Source organism: Chelon labrosus, assembly GCF_963514085.1.
Source record: "Chelon labrosus genome assembly, chromosome: 12".
Lineage (NCBI taxonomy): Eukaryota > Metazoa > Chordata > Actinopteri > Mugiliformes > Mugilidae > Chelon > Chelon labrosus.
This window is the reverse complement of record NC_140345.1, coordinates 23,053,844-23,077,069: the sequence shown is the minus strand read 5'-3', so window position 1 is coordinate 23,077,069 and position 23,226 is coordinate 23,053,844. Positions and strand designations below refer to the sequence as shown.

The window sequence follows — 23,226 nt, the reverse complement described above, 5'->3', positions numbered from 1 at the left end:
AAGCGATTTAATTAACCTCAGCAAAAATAACAACTCCCTCATGTGGACAGTTTCTGGGGGGACGCCTGCTGCTTCTCCACAAAGGGTTATTTGGGATATTGTTTTCTATAAGTTTTTCTGATTAACAATCTAATGAGGAGCTCATTCGTCTTTTTTGGGTTCTGATCCAGGCCCTCTTAAATTATTAAACCAAGGATTAAAAACCAAATTGAATAAATTTACTATAGGCTGGGGCCCTTGCTCTTAGAAATTGCCATGACATTTGGAAACCCACCATGCATTGTACACAATCCATCTGGGGACTTTAAGACAAGGCAGATCTTTATCTACCTCATAGTTCTGTGTCACATAAATCAAACCTTGAGCCTGTCTCTCTTTTAGTCATTCAGCTTTGCATGCAATTAAGGACAGCTGCTTCCAGTCTCAGTCACTTTCACCTGCTCTTGTATGAACACTTATGCACAGAAAATTACTGGTTGTCTCAATTTAAGATCCTGACGACACTGCATAATAGCAGAAGAGAATGTTTTCATCATGCAAGCTATATACATCCTTGACTACTCTCCTCTGTTGTACCTCTCTCTCCCACTCTGGTACTCCACAAACTTCAAACACTGGAATTTTCAGAGACACAAATTAACTCAATTTTTACACCACTTCCATTATCCCATTTTTCCACTTGGTCATCATGATGGGAGAGGGAAGAGACAGAAAGCAAGCACAGCTGTTTTTCATGGTCTCATCAAGGCCCAGTGTCTAGAGGCCCTTAAGGGTTTGTCTCCTTCCCAGGTAGGTCCACTGCAGGACAAGCATGTCAAGCATGAGTACACATAGTCGCATAGTCACACTCTGCCTTCAGGATTATAACTGATTTAATCAAGTGGAATTGAGATACATGGGTAAAAAAAAGAAAGATGGCTGCAGTGAAGAACTGGATAAAGATGGTGGAATTTGCTGTGCAATGTAGCTGGACATTTCCACTACATGCAGTTGTGCATCCAGGTTCTTCTGTTCTCTTCACACGTACTTTCACCCTTTCAATCTCTACCCATGTGGCCCATCTTCTCTTGTTCTCGGTCATTTCTATCTTTTACTTTTCTTCCTCTTGCAACCTAATCAACCCCTCCCCCCTAAGTAATTACATAAAGATGTCTCCGTTCACCCAGTCAGGGCCAGTGCTGGGGCCTGGGCCTTGCTTGATTCTGTGCACATGGAGACCTGGTACTGATTATTGTTGTCCTCCCTACCAAATATCCTTTTTGACCAATCCTTAATAAAAAGACACAAAAAAACAGTCCTAAACACTAATATAGTCATCTCTGGAGTGATGGTAAAGGTTTTATTACCTTTTAAACCATCTAAAACTCACCTGGCCTCAGCGAGCAATGCAACTGATGCAGCTTGCTATAATAACTAATATTTAATTTGTTTCCTGAAACAGAAAACAGATTCAAAACTAGAATCTGAAGAAATCTTTTCAAGGTGTTCTTGAGATATCGCATTCACAAAAATGGGATGGACAGACCCAAAAACGGGAGCATTAATCTACATAGATATACGATGACTAAAATCATTTGTACACACAGAGTAAAGACACATTGCAGGGTGAGAAGCACCACAGACAGAGATTGCCAATTGCATCAATATCCTCCTAGGCAGGGAGTGAACCATCAGCCTTTAAGATCCAGAAGCACTTTAAACAACAATGCATCAAGCTATTCTAGTGAACATTGTGCAAGCAAGAATTATTTAATGGTTCTTATATGATGAAATAAAAAAAAATAAGTAGCAACATACAGCTGATTAATTAGATCTGGTTAATTTCCAAATATCATATTGCTCCCAATGACATGATCTCAGATGCTGAATATTTTTTTCTTTCAGTAGCAATTTCATTGTAATATACGTCTATTATTTTTTTCTGGATTCTTGACCTTGTTATATATTTTTCCTCCTCCATGCATCTTTCTTCAATTTCTTCTACAACCCACTGACAAAAGTAGTGCAGTGTTTATGGGGTCATGACATATACTGCAAAAACTCTGTTGCTCAAAGAATAAGGGAAAAAAGTCAGTTATTGTCTGTCTACAGAATTTTGTGAGCTCTAGTAATAAATCACATTTGCTTTAATCAAATCGAGCAGGACTGAAACCACTGTGATATCACCTTAAGGACCTGACAGTTGAGATAAATGGAAAAGGTTCTTCTTTTATATAATGTGAATTAATTGCAGAGTAACACGTATCTGGATTTTAAACTGTATGGACAATTTAAAATCAACTCTCCAAGGAAGAGTCTGTCCTGTCCACAGTCTATGTAAAGACGTCCACCAGTTTTACTGATAAAATGCTGAATGCATTTTAAGACATTTTTCCTACAAATTCAAATTTAGAGATTTAAATGTAACACAGTACTTTGACTGAGGCTTGTCTCAACCATATACGCTGCAAACGAAGGTAAAGTATAAAAGTCAGTCATTTAACACGGGGCCAGTTATGAGATTTTTTTTGTTTTGTATCGATAAGAAACAAATTAATTGAAAGAACTGTGGTGGCACTTTTATCACCAAGCACAGGGTAGTCAAAAAAGAATTTTACAAGCAATAGGATTGTCAAACAAAGTGTTTTTACTGGGAGCGCTTTGACTTCAGCCATAAAACTAATAACTATTTTAAACCAGGAGACCAGCCAGTGGACGGCCTGTACAAAGAACTAGCATCGAGTCTAGAGGTTGAGAGGTGGTGTTGGTGTTCGCATACTTTTTAAGAAACAAGTCTTAATTTGAACAGGCTGGGGGAATCATAGACTGGCCCTTCTCAGGTGTCAGCGTCTATTAGTGCTGGAAAAAGTGGAAGATCAAGGTCTGACAGAGGCACATACACACATCTCTGCAGAGTGGTGGGGGAGATCAAATATGCTTCTTGCACAGGTTACCGGGGCTTTTTAGCAAGGTCATGCATGACGCCGTCCCCACTTTGAACCTGGTGTTGGATATATTTGTGTGCGCAACAACCACAAACATTGTTTTCATTCCCACCCCACCTTTGAGTTCTCTCGCTGACTTTCACGCTTGACACTTGACAGCAGAAAGACTGTTTCAGACACAGGTGGCAATGTGTCCAATTATACAGGGCCTTTATATAACAGACATGTGTGCATGTCTGTGTTTGCAAGGACTAATAATATTTTGAGGGGCATCTGAAGAATCCCACTGTTACAACAGAAAGTCTCATACCAAGTAAGGCCAGTGACACGTACTTCAGATGCCATCTGACTCAAATTAGAGAGGTTCTGGACGGTTTGGAGGGGCACACGCTTGTATACAGTAACTGACAACATTTCTATGAACTCTTAGCTTGACGGGAAACAGGGACATGGGATGGTAATGTTTCCAATTTGTTCTAGCTAATCTATCACCTGCTGCTTCTCTATGAAGGGAAGGCTGATCTCTTGTCTCCAAGTGGTAGCAGTTACATCTCTGGACTCGCTCACTGACCCTTTAAAAAACTAGAGTGAGTAGGAAAGATGAGGGAGGGAGGGAGTAAAAGTTTATGTGTGTTTGCTGGTCAGCCACTGCTCCCCTTGTTAACAAAAACAAATCCATTTTTCACGTATGTGCTTGCTGGTCAAGCCTTGAACTCTCCTACGTCTGCAAAAGCTGGCTTCCTGTGTGCATCTGCGTTAGTATTTTTTTTATGCAAGCCTGTATGCGATGAGCGGCTGCTGAGTGAGGGTCAGTGTTGAAACACCATCCAGTTTACAGTACACATGTTACAAGTGTTTCCCACTCAGCATCCTTGGGACGGCAGCTTTGATTGGTCTCGCAGAATAAATGCTGCTGAAATTGGGAGCATATTGATGTAAACACAAGGCACAACGTGGCCTCATGGCAATCTGCTCTCCGTTTGCGCCTGGTTGAAATAAATCAAATGTGAAGCCCCTTTGAATCAAAGTAGAGCCGCCAAACATGATACATACACATCGCTGTACACACACATTGACAGTTATAAAGACATGCACATGCAAATAAATCATTCATAAAAACAACAGGGGCAGATGAATAAAATTCTGAATGCATATTTTCCTAATTGTGGGTTATTCTAGCAATCCCCTTTTCTACTAACACTCCATTTGGTTTAATCTTCAAGTTAAATTCCTGTGAATAGAGGTATCAATACATTTATGATTTTATGATAATGATGCTACAGTTAAGAACTTGAAAAATGACTCCTGTTCATCTCTGTGCATCTGTGTAGGAGAGAGAGGGATGGTATGATTGAAGGGGTGAGGGGGAACCAGTAGCATGTGTGGTCAATTCCAGATATTTCCAGAAGAGTCTGACCTGGAGCAACCTCACACTGGAGTCTGGAACCTGTTTGAGTCATTTGGGAGGTTGTTGTTTACATGAATGTGTACGAGAAGAGAATGATCGTGACTGATTATGATGAAGTTATCCTACGGAGACAGGGATGGATCTGTTCTCGTTCAAGGGAAGCACCTGATTGTAATTCAGCTAAATTGATGCATTCACTTCAACTGCACTCGGAAATCAGATGAAACTGCTTTTGAGTGATATGACAGTAAACGAGTTCACGTGAAATGGAGACACATCCTATCAGCTAACTAACCTCTAACCCTTAACCCTAAAGTTGCAAAGTAAAAATTAAGAAAACCTAAATCCATTCAGTACGTGAATCTCAATTATTTTAAATGACCAGTCGCAGTCCTGATCCGATCACCTGTCAATCGGCTTAAATATTTGACAGATGAATAACTCTGTAATGCAATAAGAAAACTGCCTCCAAGTTATTTTTTTAAAGATTAGTTGTTGTGCAAAACACATAACAGTAAAAAAATAAATAAAAGCAAATTGGCTCTTATCTCAAACATGATTTTAGTCAAATAAACACAGAGCAAACAAACTTAAATATCTTTACAAATAGCTCTGTGGTCTATAGGTAAAGTTGAAGCTATAAATAGCTGGAAGAGACCAGCAGAACTCACTGTTACGCAGTGTAAAATACTTCGACAAAGCAGATATGTTTAAGTTTGGGTTTGGTTTAGGGCAGCTGTAAAACAAATACAAAACACTGGGTTTGGCTGCACACTCCATCAGATCAGATTATTTAAAAAAAATGCCTGGAATGGCCCTGACACTGATCGGGGCAATCCTAGCTTCTACGGTTATTCCTCTTGTGCTTCCAGTAGACATCAGAGGGACTTATATTCACTATAAATTGATGCTTGTTGTAATTTGACCGCTGGCATCTCATCATCTCATCTGGTAGTTAGATGCGGCCTTACTGTGCGATTGTTTGGGCGAAGACAGAGCTACACACTGTTGTCTCATGTGATTCCAGGTGGACAGAGAAGCTGAGGGCTTTTAGCCGAGAGCAAGAAGGAATGTGTGTATTGGCAAGGGACCTATTGGCTTTGGTAAACCATCATCAATAACGCCTCCAGGCCATCCTGGAACGCCTTCTTGTATACATGCACAGTATGTGTTCATGACTGCATGCATGTGGAAGAAATACAGTTTATATGTCAAAGTAGGTCTGTAGTTAGGTATGAGTGTGTATGCATCTGCAACATCTGGACTGGGTTCAGGGAGCTGAACTTGGAAGGATGTCCTGCGCCTACACACACTCTCCATGGAACCCTCATAGGGATAAAAAGGTTGTGCACACTGTGAGTCAAAAACCCACTCACACTTTTATTCACTGCAGTTGTATTTGGGTAGGAGGTCAACCACACCCTTAGGTCGACAACCTTAGCTTAAAACTGCTCATATGGATATCATATCATTCTAAAAATAGAGAACCAAACCCTGTGAAAGGCAAATCACAGGAACCTGACACTACACACACATATGCACACACTTAAATCCACAGGAGCTTGTAGGCTGCTGTTAAAAGTGACTGACATTGTCAATATCAGCAGCTTACTGTAGAAAATATCTGCAGTATCATTTAGGCTGCTCATCCTGTGGACACGCGGCATAAACCAAGGCTGTCATGTGTTCCTGCTTCATGTCGGAGGACATTTCCTTTTAAATGGGATTAAATGTGGAATGAATGTTCCAAATAATAAGCTGCATGTTGGCGTGAGTGAAAGGAAGTGAGTGTGTACGTGATTCCCACCTGGGCCATTGAGGAAATCTTTGATTTGGAGGCAGAGCAGAGGGGGAGGGATGCCTGTTTTACTGTCCACCTCTGCGGCTACTGTCTGAACCCAAATCACATTGTAGTCCAGAGACTCCGGCAGTGTCTTTCCTGGGTCTGGACAAAATGAAGCAGACAGAGAGATTAAGATAAAAGGAGGAGAAAATAGCTATTGAGAAAGCAAACAAGGAAGACAATGATATGGTCATATTTAAGATAAGGAGATGTGTATTATTAGTCTGTCAGTGTTTCTTTGTGGGTATGAGAAGTTAGATCCTAATACAATCCCCAGCTAAACCCTTCCAATCTCTTTTACTGATCTCTCTCACCTAGGCACTTGTAGTCAGAAGCTACTCCTCTTAATGCCACATCAAACACAGACAGTTCCATCCTCTGTTTGCGATGGTGGCAGCTGAGCAGAGCAGACGGCTGCATCACCTGGAGGTACAAGAGAGGCTCCAACACCTGGTCCCCAGGACCCCTTCTCCCTGGCTGTCTTACTATGGTAATCCCCAGCGCTTGGCGGGCTGAGGAGCGGGTGGGAGTAGGCAGGCCATCAAGAGAGAGCAGACTTCCTCTCAGCAATGGAGAGGCTGGCTGGGAGGTGTTGCTGTTGAGAATATCCTCGGCGGTCAGGCCAGCAAGTGAACCCTGGGCAGCTGGGACAGGATCTGGTGCTGTGGAGGCCGAGGCGGGAGGAGACCCAGGCAGGATCTCAGGTTGGTTGAGGGCACGCTTGCCCACCTAAATCAAGTAGACACAGTCAGTACTGCCCACTGCCTCTCATGAAGTCCTCTTGACCCCGTCCACACACATAAAATTGCAATTTACAATTTACAAAAAGGCTATTTTATGTAAGTATGCATTGTTTTTAGCAACTCTATAAGTCTCTATTTTAGTTTCGTATGTGCCTAAGGTATTACACCAGACAGTAAAACGTAAAATGTGCAAGGGCGTTGACAGTCCATGTTGCACATTATTAAATTAAGTTGTATGGATTTAGGTTGTATGGAGTTATGTAGTGTTTACACATTATAAAGTTGTCACACAACTGCATTATGTCAATACTTTTGACTAATATAACACAAAAACTCTCGCATAAATGACACATCTCACTATTGTGTGTGGTATGAATTATTACCTTGTCCCCAGGCTCCTTCTTCTCTGGTGTGCTGTGGGTGTCTGACGATGAGGACAGGGCCTTTGGGGGACTGGAGCTAGCATAGGTCATGATGGACAGTTTACTAGCGGTGAGAAAGATGTCAAAAGGGATGAAGTTGAGGTTCTTGGTAATGGTGGACTTGTGGGATGGCCTAGCGATGCAGTGGTGGCTGGTCCCGCTCTGCTGCTCTATTTGGACAATGCGGATGCGAGCGCTGTCGCTGCCAAAGCCGCTGTCCTGCCCAGTCCCACTGTGACGTGACGAGGAGTCGGTGCGTCCTGCAGAGTCTCGACTGCCCCGCTTTTGTTCATGTCGTCGCACCTGTTCAAAAAAACACAAGTTAATTTGACAGTTCATATTTTGTGCAGCAAAGAGTGTGTAGAGAGAGTAGAGAAAAAAACAAACAAACAAACAAAAAAAGCCTTTTTTATTGCCACCTTTCTGGACATAGTTGAGTTTTGAGTTTGAGTTCTATTTATATATACCACAACAGCAACCAGAGTGAAAAACAGGAGGAAAAACATGAAATTACTGAAAAGTGTGTCTGCTATCTTCTGGTTCACACAAGTCTGCTCGTCTTCGTTTTCCAGTAAGTCAGACCTTCCCAATTAAACTCTCATTCAGACATAATCATAATGTCACGGTATGGACTTTTGATTGATTTTGTTTGGTTTTTCTTGTGTTAACTGTTTTTATTCAGTAGACTTCTTCCTTGGTGTTTCATGTCTTGTTTTACTTCCTGTGTTTCCACCCCTTTTGATTGTTCGATTGGTTTCACCTGTGTCTTGTCACCCCTCAACTTAAGTTTGTTAAGTCTCCTGTGTGAAGTTTACCCCGTTAAGTGTTCTCCGTCTTGTTACCTGCTTGTTGTATCCTCGTGCTTCTGGTCTACCCCTTGCGATTTCTAGAGTTTTTGTATTGCTTTTGGTTTTTGGATTTGTGTTTGCAGATACCCCGCAGCACCCTTTGTTCCTGTTTTTGTAAGCATTTATTAAAGTTATTTTGTTTCCTCCTCCTGCCGTCTTTTGTGTCCAGCGTTTGGACGCTGCTTTCCACCAAAACGTAACACATAGTTAGATATTTTATCATGATATCTATGAATCAAGAACCCATTTTTAAATTTTAATGTTTCCCTACCTGGACAAATCAACATATTTACACGGTGAAATCATTATCTCAGTGAGTTGTTGCAGCCCTAATATATAGTCATGACTCCACCTCTGTCTTTTGCTAATTAATTTGTCTCACTGTATGTTTCGACAACTTCCAAAACTCTCTTCATAATTTAAACTATAAATATCAACCCCCACAGTCCAGTGAACAATACACCAAGAGTACGGAACATGAGGAACACCTTCACTTCATATTTGCTTTAAAACAAACTGCCTTGCCCCAAACCAAACCAAGATGGGTTTGTTAGACTTACAAAGGAGTCGGACAAAGTGAGAAAAGAATGAGAGCATCATAGAGCCCCAGAGACATTAAAGGCATGCTCTGGGACTTTTTTTTTTGTGGTCTAAGGATTATTTTGCACTTCTTAAAATATTGGAAGAATTGGCCTCACCCTGGCAAGTCAAATCATTTCGCAAAAATGACTGCGGTATTGTGTATGAAGCAGTTGAGATGTTATGCTGGGCTCAAACTAACTGATGTCAGGAGGGTTCCAGCCATTGAGGCAATGAAAAGTTTTCAGTGACAGATGAAATAAATCAATGAGAGTAGGTTTCTGGGTTTCGAGTGACAGTGAAAACAGGCATCTTTATTCCGCAACCAAAGCATGCCATCTTCAAGAGTATAGAGGAGTCACCACAAGCTCCCGAGGGACAGGAATGAGACAAACAGTGTGCTACCTACCAAATAATAAATTACTGCATGTGTTTATATAGAATTCACGCATGTGGTTTATAAATAAAGAAGCAAAGGTTTCTACTTAAACAGAAACACAAGTGCATGGAAATATTTTGTAGATGCTAAGAAGACCTGCTTGAAACCAGAACACACGAAAGCACTTTTTCTCCAACAGTGTAGCTGAAACTGACGAAAGGCAGAAGCAGAAACATTGAGACAAAAAAAAGGGGAGGTTAAAGAGGGCACATGTAGACGCACAACGATGTTCCGCAGTGGCAGTGGCTGTGGCTGTTATTCAGCCACTGCGTCACTACAATTAAACATTCCTCCTATAGCTGGGAGCTGGTTAGGTGTGGCATGAAAGGCTCAGGCATATTAATCACCATTTCCAACGCTGTTACAGCATTTTTGAGGCCAATCCCGAAACTTTCTCATCCATGTTAATGGGCAGAGTGTCAGCTTCGGTTAGCTACTGCTGTCTTTTCAAACATGATTTTGATGTATTGTAAAATACAGGAGACAGACACAAGGTGTGTCCCATTCTATCCCGCCCTCATCTGCTCCAACCTGCACATGGTTGTCATTACAGCATGTACTCTCAGCTGCCCCTTTTCCTTCTCTACATCACCCCCTCCCTCCCACTCCATGAGAATTTTAAATGTATATTATTGCTGTGGCGGAGATAGTGTTTCAAGACCTCCAGGCAAATACTAAACCCACTGGCAGCACATTAGACAGAATACTTGACTTATTAGATATTTCCTATTCTAAACAGTGTCATCAAAGGCTAAGAACAAGAGCCATATAAAACGCAGCAGCATGCCTGCCTGCCTGTTCTGTTCGACCAGACTCATGTGTAGGGCTTCCATAGGATCGGCCCTGCCAGATCTTTCTCCTTTCACTGCCATAATGAGGACAGGATGTGTGCACTTCTTTTCTGTAGAAATGTAAGATTTTCCAAGCATAGAGAAGGGAGTGAAGGCAGAAAATGGCCTGGACCTGTCTCCATGTGTGTTGCGTTAAGAGAGTGAAACTTGTATTGAGGTAAGGAGGCATTTGAAAAGGTATTCAGCAAAGGCAAAGCGTCCACTCTAAGAAGCACCCCACATTGGAAGGGACAAATAAGCTGCACAGCAGCTGGGAAAGAGCGAGAGCCAGCAGAGACTGCCAGATACTCTTTACGCTTCTCTGTCTCTCTTCCCAAGCTTAGGCTGTACACATGCATTTACAATTACAGCAAATACCCCGTCTTCTCTTTAACCACCACTACTAAGAGAGTGCCCCCTAAGCAAATTCTTGGTCTATATTTAGATGTGCTTACAAGTGGAATAAGGGATAATGGGGAACACAATCGGAGGCATAAAGGGAAAGAGACAATGAGAAAACATGCCACGGTGCACAGCGTTCATACAGTTTGAATCAGCACATCCAATCAGTGCATTCGCAAACATATAAACATACTGTAAATGCACATGAAGTCAGTGGCTTTCCCAGGATTTGATCTCAGCCGGACTTCTGAGGTACATAACCGACTTCAACCTTGTGTTTCAGGGATTAGTTTCATCCCCTTGCTACATGCTACATGCAACGGCATACAAAGACAACACATAGTTCTGTAGTCTATATGCATTAACCTTATGCCAATTTATTCACTGACAGAGGGCAATAAATTCAGAATCTGAACGTGGACCGTAGAGCCCGTGCACAGGCAATGTCCCAGCGGAAACCCCCTTTTCCAACCATTACTTTCTATTACATTATATAATGGCTGCACTGAAACTCTGTTTCCAGATCCCAATGCAATCTTTCTCTGGGCTTAGTTGATCATGATCATGAACGTGCAACTACACACACACACACACATACACTCAACCACCCCCCCAACCCCACCCCCAACCCCCATCAGCCAATCATGAGGTCATCCCCTCAGAGTCTCTAGGCAGAACACTCTGGAAAATGGAGAATAATCCCTAAAGTGTGAAACCATGAGTCTCACGGGTGCCAATCATATCAGAGCGCATCTGTACGACTTCTGACCCCATTTCTGTCAGAGTAAGTCAGAACAGCTTGGCTAGAGGAAGGCTAATACTCGGAAGCAAATGTCACATCATCCAAATGCCACCCGTTTACAGTGTTGGCCGGCTAGTCAAATATGACAACATAACTTTTACATCTGAATACCACATATGTGGCTGATGGTTTCCAGATGAACAAAAAACAGGTTGCAATTCAGGTTCAAAGATCAGGGAACAGAAATCTGGATGTTTTAAGATGGTTGAAAAGTCTATGGTAGTCGACAGGAAAGGATAAAATAAATGTAGTCCAAGTAACAAAGGTGACTATTATTCCTTTCAGAAGGGTATATTTAACAGCCACATATTCTCACTGTGGTCTGAAGTCAGTCAAGTTAAACTATAGAGGCCTTCGGAGTGCCCAAGCTTACTTAGGAGACGCAAAAAAGCACAAACAAGAAAATATGTTCTAATCTGACTATGTGCGGAAAAATACAAATAATCACCTAAATATGTGCACAAAAAAAGCAAGCGAATACCTGCAGAATGGAAAGGTCATTACTAGGAAGAGATAACAGAGCTCAGTATGGGGAGTTAATGCAGCAATATAAACAAAAACTAAACAAACATGAATGAAAGAGGTGTTTACGTCATTACAGAAACAGAAACATTCACATAAAACCTTTAAATACGTAGGACAGAGAAGTCATGGGGCTGTTTTATAAGGTTTTCCAATTAGAGTCAAAGTTGAGAAATACTGTGGACAGAAAACAAGCCCAACAATAGCCATCGCATCTGAATACAACAAGTGACAGATAGTTGCGGTAGCAGGGAACCGAGCTACTATTCATGTTAGTCTTGTTGAAAAATTGTTCAATGTTTATCACAGTTTTCCCATGTTCTCTTGGAAATCCAGTAGAATTGCCATTGAAAACCCAGGGAAGTCATTATTAAATCTTTTTGACAGAACCATTCAGCAGAGCTACTTGTCTGCAGGATGCCAGCGTGGAAATGAACTTCTGTATCTTGACTACATCAAAGTTTACAGGTTGCGCTACCCACTTTTGTTTACCAGAGCAATAAAGCTGATAGCAGGCCTCTGTGCTTTTGTGCTGATGGAAGAAAACCTCAATGTAGCAATACCTCATCTTAATGAAAAATAATAACAATAATACTTAACCAAAGGCCATAAAGACCACAATTCATTCTCTTGTTTTCTTATGGAAAACAGAGGGGGGAAGACATTTATAATATGAAGTCACTGCTTTGTACGCTGCAACAGTGGTCACAAAGCAAAAAAGGGCATCAAAGGCAGTCATTTAATACACTGAACTTTGTTTCAATAACAAAGGCAACCTGCTACGCACTTCAGCTGAACCACAACAAAGAAGCACTGCAAGGTCGTGACCCATGGAGCTTGCAAATGGATGCAGAGTGCTTCAGAGTGACTGTCGACTGTACTTTAAACAGTGTACTCCAAAGCTCAGGGCGCCAAGTGGGGCCATTTTAACAAGCTCCCTCCACCCCAGTAATGCTGCTGGGTGGGTGGGTGGGTGGGTAGGTGGGTGAGTTTACTCCACCAAGGTTAAACAGCGTTTGTCTGAAAGCAACACCGGAAACAAAATCCTACTCTTTTTTTGTTCTCTCTGCTCAAGCATCTTCTCTTAGTCCCCTTCTCCGTCTTATCTGTGTGGACAGGATTAGAGTAATAATGTCAGACTCTTCTCTTGATGCTACGTGTCGTACGGGGGGAAAGAAAACACAGGGGTGACGGTAATAATTTATGCATGTTGACATTCCTAAAACACTGGGTCAGTTGGAACGCTTTCCATCCGGAAAGACCTACGGGAGGAGAAGTGTGGAGATGACTCGTGTAAACAGAGGAACATGAAAACATGAAAAATGAAAGATGAAAAGACACGAAAACATGTCGTGATGTTCTTCAGATTTAAGCTACTTTTTTACGGTTTAGAGGAGCCCTTGCTCTGTGAGATGTGGCAGCCAAATCCTCTGTTTTTTAAATTTTGACTGTATTTCAAAACCGGTTTCTTCCCAGACACATGGCATTAGTTTACTTACAAACATTTAGTCACAAATAGAGGGCAGATTTCCAGTGCTTGGTAAACCAATAGTATCCAGAGTGCTGACAATCTGCAGGCTGCAGTGGCGTGCGCGAGACGTTCATTTAAAATGGAGGCCTTCCCAGTGTGACTCCTCAGAGATGCTCGCCAAACCCACCATACCCCGCTCATAATCTCCGGCAATCTAGAATGATTTAAAAGGTTTGACAGACACCACCCTTAAAGCTCAACAGGAGACTTATTGCTTCAGTCGTCCTCAACAGATCCACCAACCTAAACCAAAACCCTGATTCAGATCCACCAATCACATCTAATGCTTAGGTTAGGGGTGATTGTGAGGACACACGAGAATTATCCCATATCGCTACAATAACACAGGCTGTTGTATAAGCAGGATGCTTTGCAGTTGCATTACTCACTGGAGGAAGTGTTCAAAAACGCCCGAAGAAACACTTTCTAGATTAACACCACAAGTGTGTTAGTAAAAACAAATAAAGGGGAAAAGTGGCCGACCTGTCATGATGCAAGTATTCAGAAATGATACACAGACTTTCTCGGCTCATCCGACATAATCTCTTGGCCGGAATCAGATGCTGCTGAACGGATTTCATCCCGAGCGCTTCCATCATTAATGATAAACAAGGTATCAATCATATGTTAAACAAAATAGGGAGAGTAAAAACACAGGCATTTTAAAGCTAGATGGAGTATTTGGCAGAATGAATATAGCTGATGAATGAACAAACAGCTTTTGTGCGTGTAATATAAAAACATCTATATTAACTCCCTGTCCTACATGGCTAAACAACTGCACCCAGTGCTCCTAACTTTTTATATTGTAACTGATCACATTGAGATGAAGGCCAGATGGGGGAAACATGTGATTAGAAAAAAGTGAAAAAGTGAATGAAAGGCAGAGGCACCCTGGGGTCCGTCTTAATTGCTGGGATCTTGGTCCCCATAGCAGCAGAACGTTCATCAGTCTCTCTTTCCTTTGTCCTTTCTTCTTTTTTTTTTATGCATGGGAATGGAGCACTGAACAACTGGCTCTCATTAGCTGTCACCATCCCTATTTATTTTTGAGATTTGTGTGTGGGGGTAATTTTCTAGTATAATATATAGGCTTCAGTTTTTTTTTTTGTTTTGTTTTGTTTTTAACGCATACCACGAGTCCCCGAAAGAGAGAGGTGGGCTTAATGGAGACAGCAGTGTCTGAAAGTTGCTTCTGAATGACGGCATGAAAATGTCAGTGGCTGAGATGTGATATGAGTTTGTTAGAGAATGTGCAGGCTTTAGAGCATCATTTGTGTTTGCAACTTGACATTAAATGTTATTCAGTTGTGAGTTTAATGAACAATGATCTGACAATCTGCACTGTCATCTAGGCGGGCTTGGCTGTTCACGAAAGCAGACGTCTGAAAGACTTCGAAGAGGCCTTATATTCGGCGCTTGTGAGGAAACAGCCACAGCAGGGAAAACAATGACAACGAGAGGCGACATGAGAAGAGCCCCAGGCTGTCTGCTGAGGACTGAGCAACGCTGCTGTGATCAGACCACACTGCCTGTCCAGGATATATATGCTCTGACAGTCGTACAGAGACACACACACACACACACACACACACACACACACTGTATACACATTTATAGACAAATTCAAGTGAGAACACAATAACACAGCATAGAAAAGAAGAACACTCCTGGCTTTCTGTCTACAAAGACCTGAAATTAGAAGAGAAGGATTAAAGTAATCCCTTTAATTTCTCATTGGATGTGCTCCCGGGACGCTCAATGAAGAATGATGCAAGAGCCCCTGTCCCCTCATCTGTGTTAGCAAGGAGGGCCTTGATATTTGTCCAGGACAGTGGACAAACCGTTGAAGAAAAAGCTAAGATCAGGACAAAAATTACCTGAAGACACCATCACAGTGTTCAGCTGGACATTTAGTGAGAAAAGAAAAATTTAAAATTTTACTTGCTGCACAGAGGGATTCAGAAGCAGAACACCTGTATTACTCTGAGATGAAAACTTGATACCGCTTTACTTTAAACACACACATTATCACCTATACACCCCCCCCCCCCCCCCCGTTGTAGCACTTTATAGAGAACACATTTTTGCAAAGGGACTGTTCTAAGATTTGGGATATGTGAGGGGTATTGAGGAAGTTTTACATTAAAGATTTATATTAAAACATATTTTATCTCTATGCAACATTTAGGACAAACATGGAGAAAAAAAATGTTGCCTGCATCCATGGAAACTCTTCAAAAGCCTGAAATGAATTTTGAAATATAATCAAATATTTAAATATTTAGTGTAATGAGAGCAGTGCAAGAGGAACTCAGATATAGTGCTTTATGGAAAGACGTGAAAAGAAGGATGAGGAACAGTCCAGCACTCTCACTTTCATTACACCATTCAAGTTACCCAATACTCTCCATCACCTGTTATTCTAGGTGCAATCTTGCTTATACAGGTGTAGAGAAAAAAAATCTGTTTCCTCTTTTCACCTCTTCAGACAAAAATTTGGTGTTTTTTCACTGAACAACGTCTACTATGGCGTGTACATGTGTCTCTATGAGTTGGCCTGGTGTGCCCTGCTTTTACTAGTCCCCTGGGTCTGTGACCCTGCTTCCCTTGCAGGCAGAGGGAGAGGGCACTCCTGACTCCTGCTCACCTGAGTGGTCACCCGATCCCTGGGTTCACCGTGGGGGCCTCCCGCCTCTGCTCAAAGGCACCGTTTGTTTCCCCGCTCTAACAAAATTTCAACCTCCGTGATTTTATCTAGAGTTTTCACGCCAATTTTGCCAAAACCGATTGAGGAGAGAGCAAATTCAGCTGCTACTGATCTCAAATAGATTGAGTTTCCAAGGGGCCAATTTAAGAATGTGCCACGGTTATGCTTTGAGAAAGAGGCTGGTTGGGGTGCGGGGGCTAAACAGGGAAGGTGAGTTGTTATGACTGGCTGTCAATTAGCAGTTGATTCACACAGGAGGGTCAGTGACACATAGAAAAAAAGATATGGTTTCATAACAAAAGGAGGGCAGCGAGATGATCATTGGCTGTGAAAATATGTATGTTTAAGATAAGCCAAGACAACGACACTTACTTTACAGATGTAAGGCAGCCAAAATGGAAAAGGAGATGGCTGCACTGCAAGCTTTATTTATTATTCCTCTCAGCAGCAACAGGGCGAATGAAAATAGTGCTAAGCAGAATGGGAAGAGGTCAGGGTGAAAAGAATCTGGCCCTCAGAGAGGGTTAATGGCCAGGTTGACTGGTTAAGAGCTGACCTCTCAGGAACATCAGCTCCCACATTTACAGGCAAATACTTTAGACAGAGCCAGGAATCAGAGCAAACACCAGATTATGACTCCTTTTCTCACTGGGTCATGTCTCATCTTTGCGGAATTCTCCTTTACTCGTCATCGCCATTTGGCGATCCTCTCTCAAGCTGTCTACTATTTTTCTTTTCCAAACTTTAGACTTCCACCCTCATCTGATGTCTCCTTATTTCTGTTGGCCAGGAGACCACGTGAACACTCCTTTGACACCGCGCTGTCCTGAAAAAGACTGCGGGTCAAGGAAGAAACTTCAGTTCTCAAAGCTCAACAGCTACGAGACAATATGAAACACTCATCACAGAGAGGAGCGGCCTTGGAAATGGTTTACTTTAAACATACACAGACGAGGATTCAGCGCCAGGTCGCTTACAGAGCCAAGCTTGTCAACAACACCGTGGCTTAGATAGGCCGCCGTTCATGCTTTTGACATTCAGCCAATACTCCTACATGAACGAGAGCTAAATTGTTATACAAGAGAGCAGAATGGGTCACCAAGCTCTCTTGTTCCCACAGTGGATCATTTTTGTATTTGAAGACTATTCGATTTATCTAAAACCAAATATCCAAAGTAGTTAGGACAGAGACATCTGAGGTTTTCCTTCCCGGCTGTTGACTAAAATACAGAACCATGCAAAAGTTTAAAGCTCTAACAAACAATGAATATGCTTTGAAAAATTGGTATTTTTATTTACTAGTTAACTTCATACAAAGGGAAAAACCTTCACCATCCCAACACATTTAGCTAATGTTCAGTGTGGTTCAGTGGATGATTTGTAGAAAAATACAGATAAATAGAAGTGTAAGCACAGTCTCTTACCCACTAATAACTTTAAACTGCTGTCCAAACCCACTGACAAACCAAACCAGCTACCGACCAGCATGTTTGTGCCTACTGTAAATTCACTTCTCACAGCGATTTATCTTCCTTGGCAATCGAGCCTCGTGTAAAGTGCTGTATTAGTCCAACTTTACTTGAGAAAGCAGCCTGTGTCTCTCCTCAGGTCAGACATTTAAGACTACACAGATGTAACACTACAGTAATATCAACATCTACAGACTGTCAAACTCTATCTGTCGCCTGAGGAGCAACCCTCCCCACTATCTGCCAAGCTCTGGAAGGGCCAACACTTTTCCAACCAGGAGCCGTACTAATCCTGTGAGGGGAAAAAGGGAGTGAGCGGGAGAAGACAAAGAGCATGGGGGTAAAAAAAGAGAGAGGAGAGTCATCAAAGGGAAATGAGAGAGGAGGTTAAAAGATGAAGGGGATTGAGAAGGAAGGAGTGCTGATGTGGTAGGTAGTGCTGCAAATAGCCTCACGAATGTCAACACAACGTAAAAGAAAAGGAGATGAGAAAAGGAATAGAGATAAGGAAGGTAGTAACGGGTGACTGAAAGTTTGTACGCATGTGTGTTTACTAAAAACTGTAATTCAGATGTTCCGGCGATGCCTGATACCTTCTGAACCGAGTACTGTCTTACCATGCTTGCATGTGCATTGGCATTAGTGTGTGTGTGTGTGTGTGTGTGTGTGTTTGTGTGCATGAGTGTTGGAGGAAGTCTAAAGCCCTGTTTCCCATGCGTGTAATCATCCCAGGATGAGGTGGAGGATGAAGCCAAGCGGGACTTCCCCTGTACCAGAGGGTATTTTCCTCTCACACAGTGGTACAAGCACATGGCTTGCCTCTGTGTGTGTGTGTGTGTGTGTGTGTGTGTGTGTGTGAGAGAGAGAGAGAGACAGGGAGAGAGAGAGAGAGAGAGAGAGAGAGAGAGAGAGGAGAGAGAGTGATAGAAACCCACCAACGTAAGATAAGGGATGCAATTTTAAAAATATACTCTTTAACATTTTGCTGAGACATTGCTTGAATAATTTGGGTGCCTATCATTGTAGCAACTGCATGACAGTCAGACGGCGATGCCAATAAGAACAAATAAAGTCAGCTGACAAGTGGGTCAGCTGTTTGGTCATAAAGAAGTATTACAGTCCTGGCTCCCCAACAAAGGCTGCAGGCGGTTACCACGGAGAGAATGTGGGGACCATGTGTATAAGCGTGTGTGCGTGTGCGCGTTAGCATGTGTGATGGTAGGAATTTTTGTGTTGCTCGGTGACACTGCTGATGACATAGCTGGGAGATAAGTCCTAGAAACCGCTCGACCATCTATTCATAGCTCCCTGGCTGTGGTACCTCCTGCTCCTGAAAGCTGCCTGATCTGAACTCAGCCTCACTTCATCATCATTAACGTCAACCAAAAGCACTGAGAGCAACTCCAACTGTGACTGAGCAACAGCTAATACTGTGATAAACAAAATGCAGAGGGATCTGAAGAGCAACACATTAGTGTATGGCGTCCTCAGATATCCTCGTGCACTTGCTGTGCATTTCAATCATGGAAACATCTCCATGTATGCATACAAGGGGCCATGATAACAGCATGTCTAGCAATGACTGAAATCATATTGCCCACGCGCCTGGCTTGGCTCACCACTGCCAAGGAACCCAAAAAGCCCCTACAAAACAAATTCATTAACCCAGACAATAAAACACAGCTGTGAGGGGGTAATGGGAACTGTTTGAAAATAGTGCCTGTTGCAGAGAATCTGTTCAAGACAAACATCATGTGAAAAAATAAAAAAAATAAATAAATAAAATGTGAGGAGAGGATTTGGAAATAAGAGAGAGTGACTAAAGCCCAGTGTTTAATTTAAACGCTAGCTGGGGACAGTGCTGACTGTGAGAGCGGAGATGCTTTACAGAAACACAAACAACAAAACCCAAAAAAATAAAAAACAACATTTCTCTGCACCAGATGCTTGAATTCCATTACACGTTTCTAACTGAATCCCTTTGAACAGGTTGTATAAAGGAAATACAAATAAATCTGATAAATTCCATAAATATCACCACTGAAGCTGGGATTAAAGAAAAAAGAAAAACAATACAAAGAACCCAACAGATCCATGTTTCAAATACAGATTCTGATTATTATCTAGCTGTTGTGGAAACTTGCAATGGAAATACATCTGAACTTCATTATCATTATTATTTGTAACCCGTTAGCAGGGGATGGGCAATCATCTGTTTTATTCTATCCAGTTAGCCTATTGCGAGTATATCAAACGCATTAACCAGATCCAAACACATACTCAGCAATTTCAGGGTAGATACTTCTGATATTATCTGGTACAATGTTTTTAACGTGTTAACAGGGGGTAGACAGGATCCTGGCAGAGCGGTCTGTGAACCCCAGCAGCTGGCGTCTGAGCACGTTGTTGCTAACTGCACCACTAGAGGGCTCTGCAGCTTGTAAAATGGGATTCCGCACTCCAGACCCAACCGTGTCTTAGTCATACTAACCTCCCTTGCTGCGGGGGCCAAGCAGCCGGACAGATGCAGCTGCCAAAAGACTTACGACACTGAGATAGATGGAGGTACAAATACTTTTACAGAGTGTCCAAAATGTCAAAGCCAGACCACATTTATTCAGAGTAACCTCCATGCTCTGCAGCTGTACAGAGGTGAAGACACGCTGACTGACCTCAGTGTTAATGACTGTGTTAAGTTCTATAATGCTGCTACTATAAAACCTAATTAGTGAGGAATATGGTATATTGCACCTAAAACTACTACCGCAGGTTCAAAAGTAAATAATTCCCAATAATTGTCACACAGTTAAAAAAATAAACATGACTATATTGCATGTTTGGAAATTTTCTAAAGTATATATTCTTAATTATCCAATAATAAGTGATGGCTGAACATTATATTATACGTTTCAAGTCACTCTTCAGGGTCACCTAATACAGCTGGAGGCAGCAATCAGAACAGATAGATGCAAAATGTTGCACAAAACATACCCATCCTGAAATAAACATACAAAAAAAATGGCTGTGAAAAAGCATAACCCCTTGCAGCTACTGTCTCAGTATTCTTGAGCAATCCTCTGAACCCCCCAGCTCCTCCAGATGGGGCTGCTCAGCATGGATGCATAGAAAATTGGCATCCTAGAGGACGGTTTCAGAGCATATACGAGACAAAAGTATCGCTGGCAAAGTTTGAAAAGAGATGCATAGTTTATGGTGCATTGAGAAAGAAAAGTCAGAGAAAGATAAATCCAATTTCAGCTCTTAAATGGCGTTATGGTTTTGTTTTGGGTTAATTTTCAAACTGTTGCCAACACACCTCCAAATTCCCATCCCGTCTTAAACCTGGATGAACCCTCTGTAGCAGTTTGCTGCCCCTCAACAGAATCAAGCCATGAATCATTACAAGTCAGGGGTGAGGGTTCAGAGATCACCCAAATCAAGACCAGATGCATAGCCGGCACCTCCCGAGGTCAAACTGTGTAAATAACAAAATAAAATAAAAATAAAGAATAGGATATCTTCACACTACGCTGCTCTCTCAGTTGTTTCTAGAACGATGTTTTAATCCATGATGTGTGACTGTAAACTGTTTGTGTGATTACAAACTGCAACCGAGATGTCATGTTTTTCATTTCTTCTTTTTCTTTTTTTTTTCCAGAGACGCCTACATCATGTTACAGAAGCCTTTTTGGGACTTGAGTCATCTGACGCTCTCACTACACATACCCTCCCAAAACGAATCCAGAGGAGAGGAGATAACAGCAAAATCACTTTCTCAGCTCGGTTCATTTCATCACATTCCCCCTCTTCATTTCTCCTCTGTCCCCTTTCCTTATGTATGACTCCCATCTTCACCACAGCTGGTAAATATTTTTATATTGTGTTCCATTAGAAAGCTTCATTAAGCGGTCAGACAGGGCAAATGGCGCCTGGGAGCTCCCTATCTTGTAAACAATAGGAAGGGCCCTGAAAGCTGTAGCTAAGCACAGCACAGTAAACTAAGGCCACATTAGAGAAATGCCTTGCTCTGAGTGAGTAAATATTTAAATGTGTTGGATTCACCCAAAATAGTCAGGGGCGATAGTTAGGGGCACAGTATCGGGAAAACGGTTTTGAAGGATTTTTGAGCGAAACTTGCATAACTTTGCCTCAGTGTCTAGTAAATAGATTTATGTCAAGCTGTGGTTGTGTGTAAAAAATAACCAGCCATTAGTTACATCAACAAGAGAAGCAATCTTGGGACCAAGGTGTGATATCTGAGTGTGTAAATATATAACTTGGAAAACAGCACAACTCATTTCTACAACTACACCCTGTTCAAATAAGCTCCATCCCATTTTACTGTGTATCCTCACGTATGTAGCTTTGCAAGAGCACTTTGCAGATTTTCAACGATATCTCTATTTATTTGAATTAGGAACATGGTGGGAATAACAATCGTTTTAATGCTCTCCGTGTCTCTGGGGCTCAGCTTCAAAATCTGTTGTTCTTCCAGAATTACAAGCTGTTTCAGCTGAGATTTCTAGTCTCCGCCTTGCTTGTATTCAAAACTAACCACGGTTCCAAGAGCAAAAAATGACAACTTTTAATATGAGTGCAGAAAACACTATGAGGAAACACTTTTTTTAAAGAGTGCTGGGTGATTTAGAAAAACAGTCAGGGTATTTATTTTATGTGGCAGAGGGTATAAGTCATCTAGCGAAGAGAAGCTGAGGCTGCAGCTGCAAGAATATGGTCATGGTCAGCGAGGACTACTGTCCAGAAACTGAGCTGCCAAGGACAAACTGTGACTGGTGGTGCCGAATTTTCTTTTTTTTGATGCCAAAAGAAAGGGAATCATTCTGCTGCCATGAATTCCAGCATGGCTTTTACTGAAAACAATGTAAGTTTCACTCAGACTGACTTAGATGGATGTGTTAGGGAGGCCTTCTTCAAGATCCCCAAGATAAAATGGAAAAGACAACCAAGACCAGCAGGACTGAGAAGTAGATGGCTGATTGGGAGATTATTTCCCGTATGCCGGCCAAAAAAGAAATAGCTACAAGGCTGCAGAGGTGGCAATGCTAAACAACCATTTCTCTCAAAATGGGGTGTCGTGTTATTCATGTGTTTTTTCAAGTACAATTATTTCAGCCAACTTTTTGCACAAGAGCAGCAAGTTTAAAAGACCCGCGTCCACAAGCTGGCCAGGTTTTGTAATGATTTGGGGACTATTGCAGTCCATGATGTAAACCCATATATTTGTGATTGCAGCACGCACCTCAGCACTTTTCTCGGGAGCATCCATGCCCACCATGTTGTCTCTGAGGAGCTGCTGAAGAAGCTGCACCTGGGCAACACTGAGGTAGAAATCCAGACTGCTGGTCACGTTCACCTCCAGAGAGTGGCCACACACCACCACCTCCTAGAGAGACAAGGGAGGTAAAACAGGGAGAAATTAACAAGAGAAGGTAGGAGTAGTGAGCAGGAAACACATTCAAAACAACACCAGGATTGTCTGTGTCTTTATACGGCACACTGCTGCTCTCTCTCTGCCTCTCTTTCTTAACTTTACTTTCTATCTCCTCTCTGTCCTGGTCTCTTGGTGAAGTCGGCCCCTCTTTCCGCTCTTCCCTCCGTCCTCTCAAGGGTCCCGCCCACAGCCAGCAGTTCAAACCTCGGTCTGGGGGCTCCATCTGATAGGATATTACTCACTAACATGGTGGCTTGAACTGAATACACATGGGCCTGACCTAACAGCAACCACACACAATG

General features: G+C 42.1%; 1 protein-coding gene across 3 annotated transcripts in view; it reads right to left on the bottom strand.

Annotated features, from left to right (window-relative positions):
- Positions 1 to 23,226, bottom strand: part of vps13b (vacuolar protein sorting 13 homolog B) — a 284,402-nt gene that overhangs the window by 74,783 nt on the left and 186,393 nt on the right. For all 3 annotated transcript variants that reach the window (XM_084556273.1, XM_084556271.1, XM_084556272.1), the window contains 4 exons: positions 22,733 to 22,876; positions 7,302 to 7,643; positions 6,490 to 6,904; positions 6,140 to 6,277 (listed from right to left, as the gene is read on the bottom strand). In XM_084556273.1, coding sequence (XP_084412399.1) covers positions 6,140 to 6,277; positions 6,490 to 6,904; positions 7,302 to 7,643; positions 22,733 to 22,876 — 1,039 coding nt within the window. The remainder of the gene's footprint in view (positions 1 to 6,139; positions 6,278 to 6,489; positions 6,905 to 7,301; positions 7,644 to 22,732; positions 22,877 to 23,226) is intronic.